Below are 21,071 nucleotides of genomic sequence, written 5' to 3' on the forward strand. Positions count from 1 at the left end.
GATACTGGAGTCTCCGTCTGGAAACACGAGAGTCTAAGATTTTCTCCACAACGTACTCCAACTCACCCTCAACCAACACCGGAGCAGGAGGCTCAACGGAAGGCACAACCGGTACCTCATACCTGCGCAATAATGACCGATGAAAAACGTTATGAATAGAAAAGGATGCAGGGAGGTCCAAACGGAAGGAAACAGGGTTAAGAATCTCCAATATCTTATACGGGCCGATAAACCGAGGCTTAAACTTAGGAGAAGAGACCCTCATAGGGACAAAACGAGAAGACAACCACACCAAATCCCCAACAGAAAGCCGAGGACCAACACGACGGTGGCGGTTGGCAAAAAGCTGAGTCTTCTCCTGGGACAACCTCAAATTGTCCACCACCTGCCCCCAGATCTGATGCAATCTCTCCACCACAGCATCCACTCCAGGACAATCCGAAGATTCCACCTGACCAGAGGAAAATCGAGGATGAAACCCCGAATTACAGAAAAACGGGGACACCAAAGTGGCAGAGCTGGCCCGATTATTGAGAGCGAACTCCGCCAATGGCAAAAAAGCAACCCAATCATCCTGGTCAGCAGACACAAAACACCTCAGATATGTCTCCAGGGTCTGATTAATCCGCTCGGTCTGGCCATTCGTCTGAGGATGGAAAGCGGACGAAAAAGATAAATCTATGCCCATCCTAGCACAGAATGCCCGCCAAAATCTAGACACGAATTGGGTCCCTCTGTCAGAAACGATATTCTCAGGAATACCATGCAAACGAACAACATTTTGAAAAAACAGAGGAACCAACTCGGAAGAAGAAGGTAACTTGGGCAGAGGAACCAAATGGACCATCTTAGAAAAACGGTCACACACCACCCAGATGACAGACATCTTCTGAGAAACAGGCAGATCTGAAATAAAATCCATCGAGATGTGCGTCCAAGGCCTCTTAGGAATAGGCAAGGGCAACAATAATCCACTAGCCCGAGAACAACAAGGCTTGGCCCGAGCACAAACGTCACAAGACTGCACAAAGCCTCGCACATCTCGTGACAGGGAAGGCCACCAGAAGGACCTTGCCACCAAATCCCTGGTACCAAAAATGCCAGGATGACCTGCCAACGCAGAAGAATGAACCTCAGAGATGACTCTACTGGTCCAATCATTAGGAACAAACAGTTTATCAGGTGGGCAACGATCAGGTCTATCCGCCTGAAACTCCTGCAAGGCCCGCCGCAGGTCTGGAGAAACGGCTGACAATACCACTCCATCCTTAAGGATACCTGTGGGCTCAGAGTTACCAGGCGAGTCAGGCTCAAAACTCCTAGAAAGGGCATCCGCCTTAACATTCTTAGAACCCGGTAGGTATGACACCACAAAATTAAACCGAGAGAAAAATAATGACCAGCGCGCCTGTCTAGGATTCAGGCGCCTGGCGGTCTCAAGATAAATCAAATTTTTGTGGTCAGTCAATACCACCACCTGATGTCTGGCCCCCTCAAGCCAATGGCGCCACTCCTCAAAAGCCCACTTCATGGCCAAAAGCTCCCGATTCCCAACATCATAATTCCGCTCAGCGGGCGAAAATTTACGGGAAAAGAAGGCACAAGGCCTCATCACGGAGCAGTCAGAACTTTTCTGCGACAACACTGCCCCAGCTCCGATCTCAGAAGCGTCGACCTCAACCTGAAAAGGTAGAGCAACATCAGGCTGACGCAACACAGGGGCAGAGGAAAAACGGCGCTTAAGCTCCCGAAAGGCCTCCACAGCATCAGGGGACCAATCAGCAACATCAGCACCCTTCTTAGTCAAATCGGTCAATGGTTTAGCAATATCCGAAAAACCAGCAATAAATCGACGATAAAAGTTAGCAAAGCCCAAAAATTTCTGAAGACTCTTAAGAGAAGAGGGCTGCGTCCAATCACAAATAGCTTGAACCTTGACAGGATCCATTTCAATGGAAGAGGGGGAAAAAATATATCCCAAAAAGGAAATCCTCTGTACCCCAAAAACACACTTAGAACCCTTCACACACAAAAAATTAGACCGCAAAACCTGAAAAACCCTCCTGACTTGCTGGACATGAGAGTCCCAGTCATCCGAAAAAATCAGAATATCATCCAGATACACAATCATAAATTTATCCAAATAATCGCGAAAAATATCATGCATAAAGGAGTGGAAAACTGACGGAGCATTAGAAAGACCAAAAGGCATCACCAAATACTCAAAGTGGCCCTCGGGCGTATTAAATGCGGTTTTCCACTCATCCCCCTGCCTGATTCGCACCAAATTATACGCCCCACGAAGGTCAATCTTAGAGAACCACTTGGCCCCCTTTATGCGAGCAAACAAATCAGTCAGCAACGGCAATGGGTATTGATATTTAACAGTGATTTTATTCAAAAGCCGATAATCAATACATGGTCTCAAAGAGCCGTCTTTTTTTGACACAAAGAAAAAACCGGCTCCTAAGGGAGATGACGATGGACGAATATGTCCCTTTTCCAAGGACTCCTTTATATATTCTCGCATAGCAGCATGTTCAGGCACAGACAGATTAAATAAACGACCCTTTGGGTATTTACTACCCGGGATTAAATCTATGGCACAATCGCACTCTCGGTGCGGAGGTAAAGAACCAAGCTTGGATTCTTCAAAGACGTCACGATAGTCAGACAGGAACTCAGGAATTTCAGAGGGAATGGATGATGAAATGGAAACCACAGGTACATCCCCATGAGCCCCCTTACATCCCCAGCTCAACACAGACATAGCTCTCCAGTCGAGGACTGGGTTGTGAGATTGCAGCCAAGGCAATCCTAGCACCAAATCATCATGTAGATTATACAGCACCAGAAAGCGAATAATCTCCTGGTGATCCGGATTAATACGCATAGTTACTTGTGTCCAGTATTGTGGTTTATTATTAGCCAATGGGGTGGAGTCAATCCCCTTCAGAGGAATAGGAGTCTCCAAAGGCTCTAAATCATACCCACAGCGTTTGGCAAAGGACCAATCCATAAGACTCAAAGCGGCGCCAGAGTCGACATAGGCGTCCGTGGTAATAGATGACAAAGAGCAAATCAGGGTCACAGATAGAATAAATTTAGACGGTAAGGTGCAAATGGAAACAGATTTACCAAGCTTTTTAGTGCGCTTAGAGCATGCTGATATAACATGAGTAGAATCACCACAATAGAAACACAACCCATTTTTCCGTCTAAAATTCTGCCGCTCGCTTCGGGACAGAATTCTATCACACTGCATACTCTCTGGCGACTTCTCAGTGGACACCGCCAGATGGTGCACTGGTTTGCGCTCCCGCAAACGCCTATCGATCTGAATAGCCATTGTCATGGACTCATTCAGACCCGCAGGCACAGGGAACCCCACCATAACATCCTTAATGGCATCAGAGAGACCCTCTCTGAAAGTCGCCGCCAGGGCGCACTCATTCCACTGAGTAAGCACAGACCATTTACGGAATCTTTGGCAGTAAATTTCCGCTTCATCTTGCCCCTGAGATAGGGACATCAAAGTTTTTTCTGCCTGAAGCTCCAAATGAGGTTCGTCATAAAGCAACCCCAAGGCCAGAAAAAACGCATCCACATTGAGCAACGCAGGATCCCCTGGTGTCAATGAAAAAGCCCAGTCTTGAGGGTCGCCCCGGAGCAAGGAAATAACAATCCTGACCTGCTGTGCAGGGTCTCCGGCAGAGCGAGATTTCAGGGACAAAAATAATTTGCAATTATTTCGAAAATTCTGAAACCCGGATCTATTCCCCGAGAAAAATTCCGGCAAAGGAATTCTCGGCTCAGATACAGGTGCATGACAAACAAAATCTTGCAAATTTTGTACCTTCGTGGCGAGATTATTCAAACCTGCAGTTACACTCTGAAGATCCATTACAAACAGGTGGACACAGAGCCATTCAAGGGTTAAGAGGAGGTAAGAAGCAGCTAGACAGCAATTAAGGGCTAGGCAGCAAAACTCTGAGGGGGAAAAAAAAAAAAAAAAATTTCCCTTCAACACATCTTTTTCTCCTGCTTCAGCCCAAACAATTAACACTTTGTGGGCCGGTCAAACTGTCATGATCTCAATGGCAAGAGAACATAGCATAAGCATATATAGGAACTAGCTCTTGGAAGATGGGAACTGAGCTGACCATGAACTAAACCTAACGCACAACTAGCAGTGGCCGGGTAGCATGCCTACGTTGATTCTAGATGCCCAGCACCAGCCGGAGGACTAAATAAAGCTAGCAGAGGAAAATATTAGTCCTAGCTCACCTCTAGAGAAATACCCCGAAAGGAGACAGAGGCCCCCCACATGTATTGGCGGTGAGTTGAGATGAAATAACAAACGTAGTATGAAAATAGGTTTAGCAAATTTGAGGTCCACTTACTACATAGCAGAAGACAGAAAGGACACTTTCATGGTCAGCTGAAAACCCTATCAAAAACCCCATCCAGAAATTACTTTAAAACTCTGGCATTAACTCATAACACCAGAGTGGCAATTCCTGTTCACAAGAGCTTTCCAGACACAGTAACGAAACTACAGCTGTGAACTGGAACAAAAATGCAAAAACAAACATGGACAAGAGTCCAACTTATCTAGTAGTTGTCTAGGAGCAGGAACAAGCACAGAGAGGCTTCTGATAACATTGTTGACCGGCAAGCAACTAACAGAGCAGCAAGGTTATATAGCGACTCCCACATCTTGATGGGAACAGGTGAACAGAGAAGATGAAGACACCAGTTCAATTCCACCAGTAGCCACCGGGGGAGCCCAGAATCCAAATTCACAACAGATGGCCGGGTCTTGGTAAATTTGCAGTGGTATGATGTTCCTTCCATTTCAATATGATCGCTTTCACAGTGCTTCTTGGGATGTTTAAAGTTTTGGAAATCATTTTGTATCCAAATTTGGCTTTAAACTTCTCCACAACAGTATCACGGACCTGCCTGTTGTGTTCCTTGGTCTTCATGATGCTCTCTGTGCTTCAAACAGAACCCTGAAACTATCACAGAGCAGGTGCATTCATACAGAGAGTTGATTACACACAGGTGGATTATACTTATCATCATTAGGCATTTAGGACAACATTGGATCATTCAGAGATCCACAATGAACTTTTGGAGTGAGTTTACTGCACTGAAAGTAAAGGGGCCGAATAATATCACTCCACTTTTCAGTTTTTGAATTTCCATATAAATTTCACTCAACTTCACGATTGTGTTCCACTTGTTGTTGATTCTTCACCAAAAAATTACATTTGGTATCTTTATGTTTGAAACATGATATGTGGAAAAAGGTTGAAAAGTTCCAGGGGGCCGAATACTTTTGCAAGGCACTGTAAATAATGCCAACATTTGAAAATGTATCATATACATTGGCAGCAGACCCCAAATACTTTGATTATACTTGGTGACAAATATGAGCCTCTTCCGTCTGCACTCTTTAGTGGTACTGGTCTATGTGTCATGGAATATCAAATGTGTATGTTATTTGCTGAGATACTAAATATGTTCTTTTTGTGCTTATTACATTTTTTATAGTTACTTTATTTAATAGGAGAGGTAAATAATTCAGGCAGCAAGATTAGAAGAAGAGAAGGACTTGGAGGCTAGGTGAGAGCCAACTAAATAAAGTGCCAGAAAGAAGTGGATCAATACAACCTGGAGATTTGGAAATCATTTCCTGTCAAACGTCAAGCATAATCTTTATAATGGAGGAATTAGGCTGACACGTGATTTTCTCCATATACATTCCACATACCTAGAACAGTACTGAATCTGTTAAAAAGTGTGTGAATGTTCCCATTAAGTTTGAAAAGTAGGGGGTTCTTCCACATCCAGGACTATTTTAAAAGTTTTATTGTGATATCAGTAGCCAGATTGGGATATAAGAGGGAATAGCTTGGGGTGGGGACAACGATGACTGTAATGTATCTATAAATTGCTGGTTGTTCATTGCACAGAGCAGGAGAGGAAGTAATAAAGTCAGAAACGTACATTTTGAAAATAATTTAAAGGGATTTCCATTCTTCAATCATCAGGAGCGCACCACTCCCTACATCACAACTTCCTGCTTGCTGGATGATTGACAGTTTGGGTCGGTGGCATAGTTGGCACTATTTGTATAGTTTGAGCCAGCTTTGCCATTTAAGCATCAGGAGAGCACAGAGGTACTGAAGGTGGCTGTATCCAGTGATCTGGCCAGCTTCAGAGCAAGGCTTACTACCAGTATAGTCGCAAATTGTTTAGGTGTATGGGCAACATAATGGCTCAGTGTTTAGCATTGTTGCTTTGCAGCATTGTGATCCTGGGTTCAATTTCCACTGAAGTCAACATCTGCAAGAGTTTGCATGACTTTGAGTGGGTATCTCACACTCCAAGGACATACTGATAGGGAAGCTAGATTGTGAACCCCAGTGGGGGCAGGTATGATAATGTCTGTAAAGTACTGTGGAACATGATGGTGTCATATAAACAAAGCATATTAATTAATAACAAATAATAAACTAGTTTGGACACCTCTGAGGTGACTAGTAACTTTGACAGCGAGCTGTGAGTTGTCAAATCAAAAATCCCTCCATACTTGAGAGGTAACTTGTTTTGACAAATGTTTTTTCAATTTTATCTATTTCAGACGAAGAGACAACTCCTTCAAATGATATTTGTTAGTTATTGAGATGCGCCATTGTCCCTTCCAAAAATGTTAACTAAGAGGCATCATAACTTATTACATCTATTATACATTGTCTTTAGCTTTTATGTCATAGAAAGTTAATCAAGTCTATGTTGTATTACACCAGCGAGAAGTGAACACACCACTTGTATAACCTTGAAATTGCTGTACTGGAATTGATATGTACCGTATTTTTCGGACTAGAAGACGCACTTTTTTTCCTCCAAATTTGGGAGGAAAGTGTGGGTGCGTCTTATAGTACGGATATAGCATGTGGGGAGGGGGGCAGCAGTGAGTGGGATCGCACTGTTATCCCACTTCAGGATGTCCCCGCTGCCCGGAATCAGCTGCTGGGGAAACCACATGGCCCCGCTGATTAAGTGCAGTGAATATTTATTAGCTGCTCCCCGCCCACCGATCAGCTGAGCGGTGAGCCGGGAGCAGCAAATGAATACTGCACTTAAGCAGCGACACACATGGCTTCCTCAGCTGCTGACTCCTGCAGCAGCTAGGGAGATTTGTGTGTCCTGGGGAGGAGGCAGCAGCAGGGGCCAGAGGAGAGAGGAGATCGCTGCGTACCTGCCTGTCATGCTTGGACGCCGAGTGTTGTGCACAAACAGGACCTGTGATGATGTCAGAAGTGGCGGGCTGGAGCATCACATGGCAGCTCAGAGCCCTCCCTCTTCTTGACATCATCACAGGTCCTTCAGGCTCTCCACTAGAATCTGCAGCTTCCTCATAACCTGTGCTGTGGAGAGGCAACAAGAGGGAGGGCTCTGTGTGTGCAGTCATGGGATGCTTTTACCTCACCACAGTGTGGCTGGCTGCCACAATTAAGAGGTTAGTCTTTACAATACACAATAAAGCACTCTGCCACTCCTGTGGTGAACTATAACTCCCAGCATGTCATAGGATCTGCAGGACATGCTGGGAGTTATAGTTCTCCCATGGGATTTTAAAGCAGCACTCCAGTGTTATTTTACAGTGCTGGAGTGGTGCTTTCAATATAAGCCCTGTGCCCCCATTCTTATACTCACCCTCCAGTGTCTTCATATAGTACATTACAGACACCACACTGGTCCCGCAGCTTCCAACATAATAACGTACTATTATGGATAACAACACCACATATAATAGTATGTTATTTATGTTATTAAATATTTTACCACATTTTTTTGCTTCAAATATTTTTTTTCCCTATTTTCCACCTCTAAAACCTGGGTGCGCCTGATAGTCCGGTGCGTCCTATAGTCCGAAAAATACGGTATCTCTTTTGCAAAAAGAGATCAGACTTTCTAGTGCATATCACAATAACTAATGGGAATTTGACCATCTAAATCATCAAAACTAACTTAGATCACTTTTTTAATAACACTAATGCTAATGGACACTTGACCTTTTTTATGAATTGAGAAGGAAGGGAGACAGAAGTAACCTTGAAAAATCTATATTAAGTTCGGTGATCAGGCTGCTTCTATCTCAGGTCACTGCCGTTTATCAGAGAAATGTCATGTTCCTGATTTAGTGAGTTATACACTGTTACATGCTTTCCATTAAAGAGAACCCTGCCATATATCACTATATCATATTAATTTATTAAAAGTGGTAGCAAGTGCAGAATAGAATGTATGATCATTCTCCTCAATGTAATTAGCTATACTATGTATGTGTTATTGCGATTTATCTATGTAGCTAGCTTTGCATTTGTTCCATAGACTGGGAATGGAAAACAAGAGGAAAAAACAAACTATTTAAGATTATGTAATGAAAAAGGTCTACTTACTAGGATTCCTAATTTCATAGCTCAGAGTCATCAAACGTTCAAGTTCTAGAAAGTTTAAAAAAATCAATGAATTATTAATTATTCATATTATAATCTAGGTATGATAGATAGATAATTTTATATTTTAAAGACAAATGAAGCACAGATGTCCTGATATAATTAATGCCTTTGATGGCAATTTAGCAGGAAGTAGTTTGTTGAAGAGTAGACAAGCATGTGATTTATTGAACGAAGTCGCTAATCACATGCATCCTTCTTCAGTTCCTAGCCAATTATTTTTTGGCTGTGCATTCACCATGCAGCCATCATCAATTCCATTCTTTTAAAAACTTTTCCTATGCCCTGCTGTCAAAGGCAACAATCAGACATCAACAAAAGCAGATCATCAGATCATACATCTTCATGAACGTTAGATTTAGCTTTGTAATATTTTGATAAAAAATAAAATAGTTCTCCTCTTCCGTCTTACCATCTGCATCTAGCACATAGCTGGATGAAATGCCATCAGTATCACTAACTGCCACCGAGTATGTCCCCAAGTCAGCCTTATCAGGGTTCTTAAAGTATAGCTTGGAGCTAAAACAAGGAAGAGGTCAACAAAGTTATACATAAATGGATACATCACAAATGTTTGCCCATGAATCAAGTATATCACAATAACTACTTACTTTTCTCCAATAGATTCTGCCCTGAATTTTTGGTCATCAGTGATTTCTTCATAAGCTTTGCACCATGTGAACTGAGAGGCTTCAGAAATTTCAGTACAGTTGTAAGCAAGGTAAATGTTCCCTTCTTCATCCACTCCTGCAGTAATCTCCTGAACGCCTACAATTTATCAAAACTAGTTTCAACAATTATGCTTCTTTTCATTATAGTGGTAAGTGTAGGCAAATATATTTTCTTGAATTTAAGAAACTGTCCTAGCAATGGTAACTAGTGATGAGCGAGTATACTCGGTACTCGAGATTTCCCCGAGCACGCTCGGGTGTCCTCCCAGTATTTGTAAGTACTTGGAGATTTAGTTTTCAGCGCCGCAGATGAATGATTTACATCTGTTAGCCAGTATAAGTACATGTGGGGATTCCCTAGCAACCAGGGAACCCCCACATGTACTTATGCTGGCTAACGGATGTAAATCATTCAGCTGCGGCAACAAAACTAAATCTCCGAGTACTTACAAATACTCGGAGGACACCCAAGCGTGCTCAGTCAGGAAATCTCGAGTACCGAGTATACTCGCTCATCACTAATGGTAACCCATTTTTTTTCTTTGTCCTTGCATGAGCACAGCTAATCTGTTCTCTGGGGGCAGGCATCCATTTTGTGGTCACTGAATTATTGAACTGCAGTCATCCTCAATAAACTTCATCAACATTTATCCTCAATAATAGGTTATCTCTACACTTTTTACAGCTTCTAAGTCGCTAAAACCACTACTCAAGTGTTGTGCTTTGTTTCTTTTTTGACTTTACCCCCGGAATGGAGTCACAAATATACGTTCCCTGCATTTGGTACTAGCCACTGTCTTTTTCTTTTATCGGCGTAGCTCCAGTTGGCTTTTGCAAATTGTGACCTGTTGAATCTCTGGGCGAGCTGGCAGTCACTACCTAATGCAAGTCTGTGAGAGCCATCAAGACCAGAACAAGGCTCTTATAAACCTACAATGAAATCTTGTGACCATTGCCTCTGACTTCCTGTTGGTCAGAAGGATATAGCATAATTCTTGATCAATGAAGGTCTGACCACTGAGACCTCCATCAATCCCAAGAGCAGGTCTATTCAGAATGTTCACCTCAATCCATTCATTCGCTATGAAACTACTGGAGATAGCTGAGAGCTCTTCAGAAACTCATTCTATGAACTGGCGAAGATCTAGTCAGTTGGACCCCCAGGGATCAACAACTACAGCACTCGGCTATCTCAGGTAGTCCTATGAATAGTAAATTGGGGGAGTTGAGCATAGTTGACCTTTACTCCGTTCAGATGGGCTTTTTCAAAGACATATTCTACAGCTTGGTGGAGGTCCCAGTAGTCAGATTGTAAGTTATAAATCTAATATCCTCTGTCATTTTGATGGGGGGGTACACTAGTAAACTTGGACAAAGCCTTTTGACGTGACTGGGTTCTTGAGATTTCGCTTAAAGTTTATCTATTAAAGGGGTTGAACCATGTCACACACTTGGCAGTTAAAAGCTTCTAAACAGGTATAAATGTTAAGAGAAAATGTTTAACTTGAATAATAAACCCTTTTTTCTATGTTCTCTTCTTCAATTTCATCCCCTTCGTGTCATAGTCAATAGGAGAGATTGCGGGAGGGATTGCAAGAAGACCCATGTGACAGCAGGTGCCTCTCCTTTATTGGCTCAGCTGCCATATGGCCTTTATCGTCACCTTCCCCACTGTAGTGGTCAAATAGTACCCTACTACATTCCAGCTTCACAGTAATCCACCTTTTTTGTTTGTGTGCCTTACTTCATCCCTGAAAAACACTCTCCTGTCTAACTCTTACTCTACATATGCTTGAATATGAGATTATATATATATATATATATATATATATATATATATATATATATACTGTATATATACAGTGTATACATTGTACACAAGCTCCATCTCTGAATGTCACATTCTGAGTAGAGATTCCTGACCCAAGGTGTACACTTGCAGGTATTTTTACCACTTGGCTTATAGTGTGGTGCAGATTTTAAAATATGCAGCATCTTTATGCATGCACGCAATGGCATAGCGTGGGATGCAGGCACTCGGTCATGTCAAGTATTTTGTGCCCTCTAAAAGCACATTTACACAAGTTGCAACAAGCATTCCTAGGAACATTTGTTTCCCGATTATTACCTTTTTAAAGAGGCCACCAACCAACAAATGAACAAGTTAAATCTATCATCAGGCTAAATAATTTTTAAAGTTGCTGAAAAATCAGCATTCTCAGGCCTCATACACATTGGGAATCTTTCACACATCAGTGTTTCCGGTACGTGTAATGACAGTTTTCCGGTACGTGTGATCACAGTTTTCATATGTTCTAGAGACACTAACACACAGACACCCATTATAATCTATGGGTCTTTGCACATGTCCGTGTGACCCACACATCGACATGTCTATTTTTCCCGCTGGCACGAACATCAACACATCCAGCATACATTCACAAGGATGACATAAAGTGTGACATCCGCGTGCCCTCCATATGGCACATAGTAACATAGTTATTAAGGTTGAAGGAAGACTTTAAGTCATACCGGAATAGAATGCAAAAAAGAAATTACAGATGTTTAGGTGTTAGATGTGCAAAGATATAGAGATGGCTAGATAGATATCCATGAGATACTGTATATAATTAGTGTCTTATGTGTGTAGTTTACTGTTATGTGTGTAGTTTAAATGCATGAAAAAAATGACATAGGGTCCGCCCATTTTTGATAACCAGCAAAGGTAAACCCAAAATGTTGCCATGCAGGCTAGGTGTAATCCACGTTCCTCGGAATCGGTCTCCGGTGTCTGTGAATAGCAGTAAAGTGATCGCTAGTGAGGGCTAGATGGAAGGACATAGATACCAGTAATGCTATCACTAGGGAGCGACATGCTGACCATGCTGTACATATGTTTTGAATGGGGCATAATTTGTAATAGGTTTAGTTTACAAAAGCATTTCTTTACATGATTTCTACAGCGTTACCTATATATTCTATGGTGGCACAACCCCTTTAAGTAGTTATTACATTTTAATGATATTTTTTATTTAAATCTGTTATGTTATGTTTGATATTATTATGGGCATCTCTTTATATTTTATGACGTCATTCATTGCTCCTAAAATGACTTTTCAGTTACTTAAAATGCATAGGGTTATTTAAGAATAATTTTAGGAGATACAAAAAAGATAGAATCCTGAATGAAACTGCCTTTCCACTTAGATAATGACAGTGAGCCTAGCTTTCCTAAACTTGGCAAACAGCTCTACTAGGGGAAGCTCCATGCACTAGATATATTATTATAGCACCCATTATTATGTGCCCATTCAATTGAATGTTGGCTGTGTAATACAGATTCTTATATCTTACACTGAAAAGGTTTAACACGTTTAATGGATAATGTTTAGTTTCAAATAAATAGCTGTATAACCTTAAGAGATATATGTGCTTTACAACACCATTCCTCGGTCAATGATTTACAAAAGTAGTAGAAAACAATGTATATAAAATAAAATGTATATAAATGTATAATATTTGCATTGGTTTATTACCAGTAATTTAAAAATAAGAAACCTTGTCAGAATTTAGATAGAATGGTATACAAATAAGTCTTATTTAAGAAAGCAAAACTGTTCGCCATAATTTTTGCTTTTCTACATCCTTACCTGGTCTTGCCTGGACAAGTACCGGCTCTGAAATGTCAGATGCTTTACCAATGCCTGATGCATTCACAGCACGGATTTGGAAAACATATGTTTTGCCTTCTTCCAGTCCCTTGACCTTCACATCAAAATAAAAACATGACATTTGAATCAATATGATAGAAAAGATTTACTAACTTCAAAATGTTATCAACAGTTATAGTCAGGCCTCATCTGTTACCTAAAGTTTCCTTGTTGGTGACTCATATAATGCTTATTGAAAGTCAGGTATAAATTATGATATATGTTATGAATGCAACATGGATGTTCATTTCTATAATATTTTGTGTGGCTAGTTATTTATACATTGTTTATTACTGCAAAGACTGATCTGAATTTGTACCTTTAGGTAACGGCTGGCTGTTGCAGTCTCATTCACTCTTGTCCATTGTTCTCCATCAATTTCTCTGTATTCTACAAGATAGCCCACAACAGGGCTAGTCCCAGAGTAAATAGGTTCCTTCCAGAGTATGACCAGGGATGTGTTCCTGACCTCACAGAATGTAAGGTCATATGCTGGTCCTAATTAAAAAATATATATATATATTTTATTGTTCAGTCAATAATGTGATTTATAAGGAAAAGTGGGGGTCAGGTCTCTAAGGGAAATAGCTTGTGAGCAAGGGAGGAAAGGAACATTGGGTTTTTTTTTAAGTACTTTAATCAGAAATAAAGGGAATCAGAAATGGAAAGATACAATAGTGGAATGCAAAATAAATAACAAGATATGATAGTGGTATGCAAAATAAATAACAAGATATGATAGTGGTATGTAGAAGAAATAAGATACCATAGTAGCTTGTAGAACAAATAAGACGTAATAGTGGCATGTAGAATAAATAATACGATTTACTAGTGGTATGTAGAAGAAATAATATGATACAATAGTGGTATGTAAATTAAATAATAAGATACAATAGTGGTATATAGAAGAAATAATAAGATACAATAGTGGTGTGTAAAACAAATAAGATACAATAGTGGTAGGTAGAACAAATAAGATAAAATAGTGGTAAATAGAAGAAACAATAAGATACAATAGTTGTATGTAGAACAAATAAGATACAATAGTGGTATAAGGAAGAAATAATAAGATACAAAAGTGGTATAAAGAAGAAATAATAAGATACAATAGTGGTATGTAGAAGATAAAATAAGATACAATAGTGGTATGTAGAAGAAATAAGATACTATGGTGATATGTAGAATAAATAACAAGATGCAATAGTGGTATGTAGAAGAGATAAAATAAAATAATAAAATGGTGTGTAGAAAAATAGTCAGCTCACCCTGCTAGTATGTGGGCCACATGGCCAGCATCAAAACCAGCAAAATTCAGAAGAAAAATTTGCCCACATTCCAAATAAGGTAAAATCAAGATCTTTATTATATCTTGTTAAAATAGCAATGAGCAGAAAGAGGACAAATACACTGCTCAAAAAAATAAAGGAAACACTAAAATCCCACATCCTAGATATCACTGAATGAAATAGTCCAGTTGTAAATCTTTATTCATTACATAGTGGAATGTGTTGAGAACAATAAAACCTAAAAATGATCAACGTAAATCACAACTAATATCCCACGAAGGTCTGGAGTTGGAATGATGCTCAAAATCAAAGTGGAAAATGAAGTTACAGGCTGATCCAACTTCAGTGGAAATGCCTCAAGACAAGGAAATGATGCTCAGTAGTGTGTGTGGACTCCATGTGCCTGCATGACCTCCCTACAATGCCTGGGCATGCTCCTGCTGAGGCGGCGGATGGTGTCATGATCTCAATGGCAAGAGATCATAGCATCAGCATATATAGGAACTAGCTCTTGGAAGATGGAAACTGAGCTGACCATGAACTAAACCTAACGCACAACTAGCAGTGGCCGGGTAGCATGCCTACGTTGATTCTAGATGCCCAGCACCAGCCGGAGGACTAAATAAAGCTAGCAGAGGAAAATATTAGTCCTAGCTCACCTCTAGAGAAATACCCCGAAAGGAGACAGAGGCCCCCCACATGTATTGGCGGTGAATCAAGATGAAATAACAAACGTAGTATGAAAATAGGTTTAGCAAATTTGAGGTCCACTTACTACATAGCAGAAGACAGAAAGGACACTTTCATGGTCAGCTGAAAACCCTATCAAAACACCATCCAGAAATTACTTTAAAACTCTGGCATTAACTCATAACACCAGAGTGGCAATTCCTGTTCACAAGAGCTTTCCAGACACAGTAACGAAACTACAGCTGTGAACTGGAACAAAAATGCAAAAACAAACATGGACAAGAGTCCAACTTATCTAGTAGTTGTCTAGGAGCAGGAACAAGCACAGAGAGGCTTCTGATAACATTGTTGACCGGCAAGCAACTAACAGAGCAGCAAGGTTATATAGCGACTCCCACATCTTGATGGGAACAGGTGAACAGAGAAGATGAAGACACCAGTTCAATTCCACCAGTAGCCACCGGGGGAGCCCAGAATCCAAATTCACAACAGTACCCCCCCCTCAAGGAGGGGGCACCGAACCCTCACCAGAACCACCAGGGCGATCAGGGTGGGCCCTATGAAAGGCACGAACCAGATCAGAGGCATGAACATCAGATGCATTCACCCAAGAATTATCCTCCTGGCCGTATCCCTTCCACTTGACCAGATACTGGAGTCTCCGTCTGGAAACACGAGAGTCTAAGATTTTCTCCACAACGTACTCCAACTCACCCTCAACCAACACCGGAGCAGGAGGCTCAACGGAAGGCACAACCGGTACCTCATACCTGCGCAACAATGACCGATGAAAAACGTTATGAATAGAAAAGGATGCAGGGAGGTCCAAACGGAAGGAAACAGGGTTAAGAATCTCCAATATCTTATACGGACCGATGAACCGAGGCTTAAACTTAGGAGAAGAGACCCTCATAGGGACAAAACGAGAAGACAACCACACCAAGTCCCCAACACGAAGACGAGGACCAACACGACGACGGCGGTTAGCAAAAAGCTGAGTCTTCTCCTGGGACAACCTCAAATTGTCCATCACCTGCCCCCAGATCTGATGCAATCTCTCCACCACAGCATCCACTCCAGGACAATCCGAAGATTCCACCTGACCAGAGGAAAATCGAGGATGAAACCCCGAATTACAGAAAAACGGGGACACCAAAGTGGCAGAGCTGGCCCGATTATTGAGAGCGAACTCCGCCAATGGCAAAAAAACAACCCAATCATCCTGGTCAGCAGACACAAAACACCTCAGATATGTCTCCAGGGTCTGATTAATCCGCTCGGTCTGGCCATTCGTCTGAGGATGGAAAGCGGACGAAAAAGATAAATCTATGCCCATCCTAGCACAGAATGCCCGCCAAAATCTAGACACGAATTGGGTCCCTCTGTCAGAAACGATATTCTCAGGAATACCATGCAAACGAACAACATTTTGAAAAAACAGAGGAACCAACTCGGAAGAAGAAGGCAACTTGGGCAGAGGAACCAAATGGACCATCTTAGAGAAACGGTCACACACCACCCAGATGACAGACATCTTCTGAGAAACAGGCAGATCTGAAATAAAATCCATCGAGATGTGCGTCCAAGGCCTCTTAGGAATAGGCAAGGGCAACAACAATCCACTAGCCCGAGAACAACAAGGCTTGGCCCGAGCACAAACGTCACAAGACTGCACAAAGCCTCGCACATCTCGTGACAGGGAAGGCCACCAGAAGGACCTTGCCACCAAATCCCTGGTACCAAAAATGCCAGGATGACCTGCCAACGCAGAAGAATGAACCTCAGAGATGACTCTACTGGTCCAATCATCAGGAACAAACAGTTTATCAGGTGGGCAACGATCAGGTCTATCCGCCTGAAACTCCTGCAAGGCCCGCCGCAGGTCTGGAGAAACGGCTGACAATACCACTCCATCCTTAAGGATACCTGTGGGCTCAGAGTTACCAGGCGAGTCAGGCTCAAAACTCCTAGAAAGGGCATCCGCCTTAACATTCTTAGAACCCGGTAGGTATGACACCACAAAATTAAACCGAGAGAAAAATAATGACCAGCGCGCCTGTCTAGGATTTAGGCGCCTGGCGGTCTCAAGATAAATCAAATTTTTGTGGTCAGTCAATACCACCACCTGATGTCTGGCCCCCTCAAGCCAATGGCGCCACTCCTCAAAAGCCCACTTCATGGCCAAAAGCTCCCGATTCCCAACATCATAATTCCGCTCAGCGGGCGAAAATTTACGGGAAAAGAAGGCACAAGGCCTCATCACGGAGCAGTCAGAACTTTTCTGCGACAACACTGCCCCAGCTCCGATCTCAGAAGCGTCGACCTCAACCTGAAAAGGTAGAGCAACATCAGGCTGACGCAACACAGGGGCAGAGGAAAAACGGCGCTTAAGCTCCCGAAAGGCCTCCACAGCATCAGGGGACCAATCAGCAACATCAGCACCCTTCTTAGTCAAATCGGTCAATGGCTTAGCAATATCCGAAAAACCAGCAATAAATCGACGATAAAAGTTAGCAAAGCCCAAAAATTTCTGAAGACTCTTAAGAGAAGAGGGCTGCGTCCAATCACAAATAGCTTGAACCTTGACAGGATCCATTTCAATGGAAGAGGGGGAAAAAATATATCCCAAAAAGGAAATCCTCTGTACCCCAAAAACACACTTAGAACCCTTCACACACAAAGAATTAGACCGCAAAACCTGAAAAACCCTCCTGACTTGCTGGACATGAGAGTCCCAGTCATCCGAAAAAATCAGAATATCATCCAGATACACAATCATAAATTTATCCAAATAATCGCGAAAAATATCATGCATAAAGGACTGGAAAACTGACGGAGCATTAGAAAGACCAAAAGGCATCACTAAATACTCAAAGTGGCCCTCGGGCGTATTAAATGCGGTTTTCCACTCATCCCCCTGCCTGATTCGCACCAAATTATACGCCCCACGAAGGTCAATCTTAGAGAACCACTTGGCCCCCTTTATGCGAGCAAACAAATCAGTCAGCAACGGCAATGGGTATTGATATTTAACAGTGATTTTATTCAAAAGCCGATAATCAATACATGGTCTCAAAGAGCCGTCTTTTTTTGACACAAAGAAAAAACCGGCTCCTAAGGGAGATGACGATGGACGAATATGTCCCTTTTCCAAGGACTCCTTTATATATTCACGCATAGCAGCATGTTCAGGCACAGACAGATTAAATAAACGACCCTTTGGGTATTTACTACCCGGGATTAAATCTATGGCACAATCGCACTCTCGGTGCGGAGGTAACGAACCAAGCTTGGATTCTTCAAAGACGTCACGATAGTCAGACAGGAACTCAGGAATTTCAGAGGGAATAGATGATGAAATGGAAACCACAGGTACATCCCCATGAGCCCCCTTACATCCCCAGCTCAACACAGACATAGCTTTCCAGTCGAGGACTGGGTTGTGAGATTGCAGCCAAGGCAATCCTAGCACCAAATCATCATGTAGATTATACAGCACCAGAAAGCGAATAATCTCCTGGTGATCCGGATTAATACGCATAGTTACTTGTGTCCAGTATTGTGGTTTATTATTAGCCAATGGGGTGGAGTCAATCCCCTTCAGAGAAATAGGAGTCTCCAAAGGCTCTAAATCATACCCACAGCGTTTGGCAAAGGACCAATCCATAAGACTCAAAGCGGCGCCAGAGTCGACATAGGCGTCCGTGGTAATAGATGACAAAGAGCAAATCAGGGTCACAGATAGAATAAACTTAGACGGTAAGGTGCAAATGGAAACAGATTTACCAAGCTTTTTAGTGCGCTTAGAGCATGCTGATATAACATGAGTAGAATCACCACAATAGAAACACAACCCATTTTTCCGTCTAAAATTCTGCCACTCGCTTCGGGACAGAATTCTATCACACTGCATACTCTCTGGCGATTTCTCAGTGGACACCGCCAGATGGTGCACTGGTTTGCGCTCCCGCAAACGCCTATCGATCTGAATAGCCATTGTCATGGACTCATTCAGACCCGCAGGCACAGGGAACCCCATCATAACATCCTTAATGGCATCAGAGAGACCCTCTCTGAAAGTCGCTGCCAGGGCGCACTCATTCCACTGAGTAAGCACAGACCATTTACGGAATCTTTGGCAGTAAATTTCCGCTTCATCTTGCCCCTGAGATAGGGACATCAAAGTTTTTTCTGCCTGAAGCTCCAAATGAGGTTCGTCATAAAGCAACCCCAAGGCCAGAAAAAACGCATCCACATTGAGCAACGCAGGATCCCCTGGTGTCAATGAAAAAGCCCAGTCTTGAGGGTCGCCCCGGAGCAAGGAAATCACAATCCTGACCTGCTGTGCAGGATCTCCGGCAGAGCGAGATTTCAGGGACAAAAATAATTTGCAATTATTTCGAAAATTCTGAAACCCCGATCTATTCCCCGAGAAAAATTCCGGCAAAGGAATTCTCGGCTCAGATACAGGTGCATGACAAACAAAATCTTGCAAATTTTGTACCTTCGTGGCGAGATTATTCAAACCTGCAGTTACACTCTGAAGATCCATTGCAAACAGGTGGACACAGAGCCATTCAAAGGAGAGGAAAAAAAAAAAAAAAATTTCAGCAGACTACTTATTTCTCTCCTTTCTCAGCCAAGGATTTTAACCCTTTAGTGGGCCGGTCAAACTGTCATGATCTCAATGGCAAGAGATCATAGCATCAGCATATATAGGAACTAGCTCTTGGAAGATGGAAACTGAGCTGACCATGAACTAAACCTAACGCACAACTAGCAGTGGCCGGGTAGCATGCCTACGTTGATTCTAGATGCCCAGCACCAGCCGGAGGACTAAATAAAGCTAGCAGAGGAAAATATTAGTCCTAGCTCACCTCTAGAGAAATACCCCGAAAGGAGACAGAGGCCCCCCACATGTATTGGCGGTGAATCAAGATGAAATAACAAACGTAGTATGAAAATAGGTTTAGCAAATTTGAGGTCCACTTACTACATAGCAGAAGACAGAAAGGACACTTTCATGGTCAGCTGAAAACCCTATCAAAACACCATCCAGAAATTACTTTAAAACTCTGGCATTAACTCATAACACCAGAGTGGCAATTCCTGTTCACAAGAGCTTTCCAGACACAGTAACGAAACTACAGCTGTGAACTGGAACAAAAATGCAAAAACAAACATGGACAAGAGTCCAACTTATCTAGTAGTTGTCTAGGAGCAGGAACAAGCACAGAGAGGCTTCTGATAACATTGTTGACCGGCAAGCAACTAACAGAGCAGCAAGGTTATATAGCGACTCCCACATCTTGATGGGAACAGGTGAACAGAGAAGATGAAGACACCAGTTCAATTCCACCAGTAGCCACCGGGGGAGCCCAGAATCCAAATTCACAACAGGATGGTCTCCTGAGGGATCTCCTCCCAAACCTGGACTAAAGCATCCGCCAACTCCTGGACAGTCTGTGGTGCAACGTGACGATGGTGGATGGCGCGAGACATCATGTCCCAGATGTGTTCAATTGGATTCAGGTCTGGGGAATGGGCGGGTCAGTCCATATCTTTAATGCCTTCATCTTGCAGGAACTGCTGACACACCACTCCAGCCACATGAGGTCTGGCATTCTCCTGCATTCGGAGGAACCCAGGGCTAACCGCACCAGCATATGGTCTCATAAGGGGTCTGAGGATCTCATCTCGGTACCTAATGGCAGTCAGGCTAACTCTTGCAAGCACATGGAGGGCTGTGCAGCCCTCCAAAGAAATGCCACCCCACACCATTACTGACCCACTGTCAAACCGGTCATGCTGAAGGATGTTGCAGGCAGCAGATCGCTCTCCACGGTGTCTCCAGACTCTGTCACATCTGTCACATGTGCTCAGTGTGAACCTACTTTCATCTGTGAAGAGCACAGGGAACCAGTGGTGAATTTGCCAATCCTCATGTTCTGTGGCAAATGCCAAGTGTCCTGCACGGTGTTGGGCTGTGAGCACAACCCCCATCTGTGGACGTTGGGCACTCAGACCATCCTCATGGAGTCGGTTTCTAACCGTTTTTGCAGACACATGCACATTTGTGGCCTGCTGAAGGTCATTTTGCAGGGCTCTGGCAGTGCTCCTCCTGTTCCTCCTTGCACAAAGGCTGAGGTAGTGGTCCTGCTGCTGGGTTCTTATCCTTTGGTT

The 21,071-nt window shown here is 42.7% G+C and overlaps 1 protein-coding gene across 2 annotated transcripts in view; it reads right to left on the reverse strand.

Moving 5' to 3' along the window:
- Positions 1-21,071, reverse strand: part of MYOM2 (myomesin 2) — a 284,123-nt gene that overhangs the window by 82,137 nt on the left and 180,915 nt on the right. For both annotated transcript variants that reach the window (XM_077290059.1, XM_077290058.1), the window contains 5 exons: positions 13,232-13,410; positions 12,853-12,967; positions 9,143-9,299; positions 8,944-9,050; positions 8,475-8,519 (listed from right to left, as the gene is read on the reverse strand). In XM_077290059.1, coding sequence (XP_077146174.1) covers positions 8,475-8,519; positions 8,944-9,050; positions 9,143-9,299; positions 12,853-12,967; positions 13,232-13,410 — 603 coding nt within the window. The remainder of the gene's footprint in view (positions 1-8,474; positions 8,520-8,943; positions 9,051-9,142; positions 9,300-12,852; positions 12,968-13,231; positions 13,411-21,071) is intronic.

The sequence above is a fragment of the Ranitomeya variabilis genome, chromosome 2 (assembly GCF_051348905.1).
Source record: "Ranitomeya variabilis isolate aRanVar5 chromosome 2, aRanVar5.hap1, whole genome shotgun sequence".
NCBI lineage: Eukaryota > Metazoa > Chordata > Amphibia > Anura > Dendrobatidae > Ranitomeya > Ranitomeya variabilis.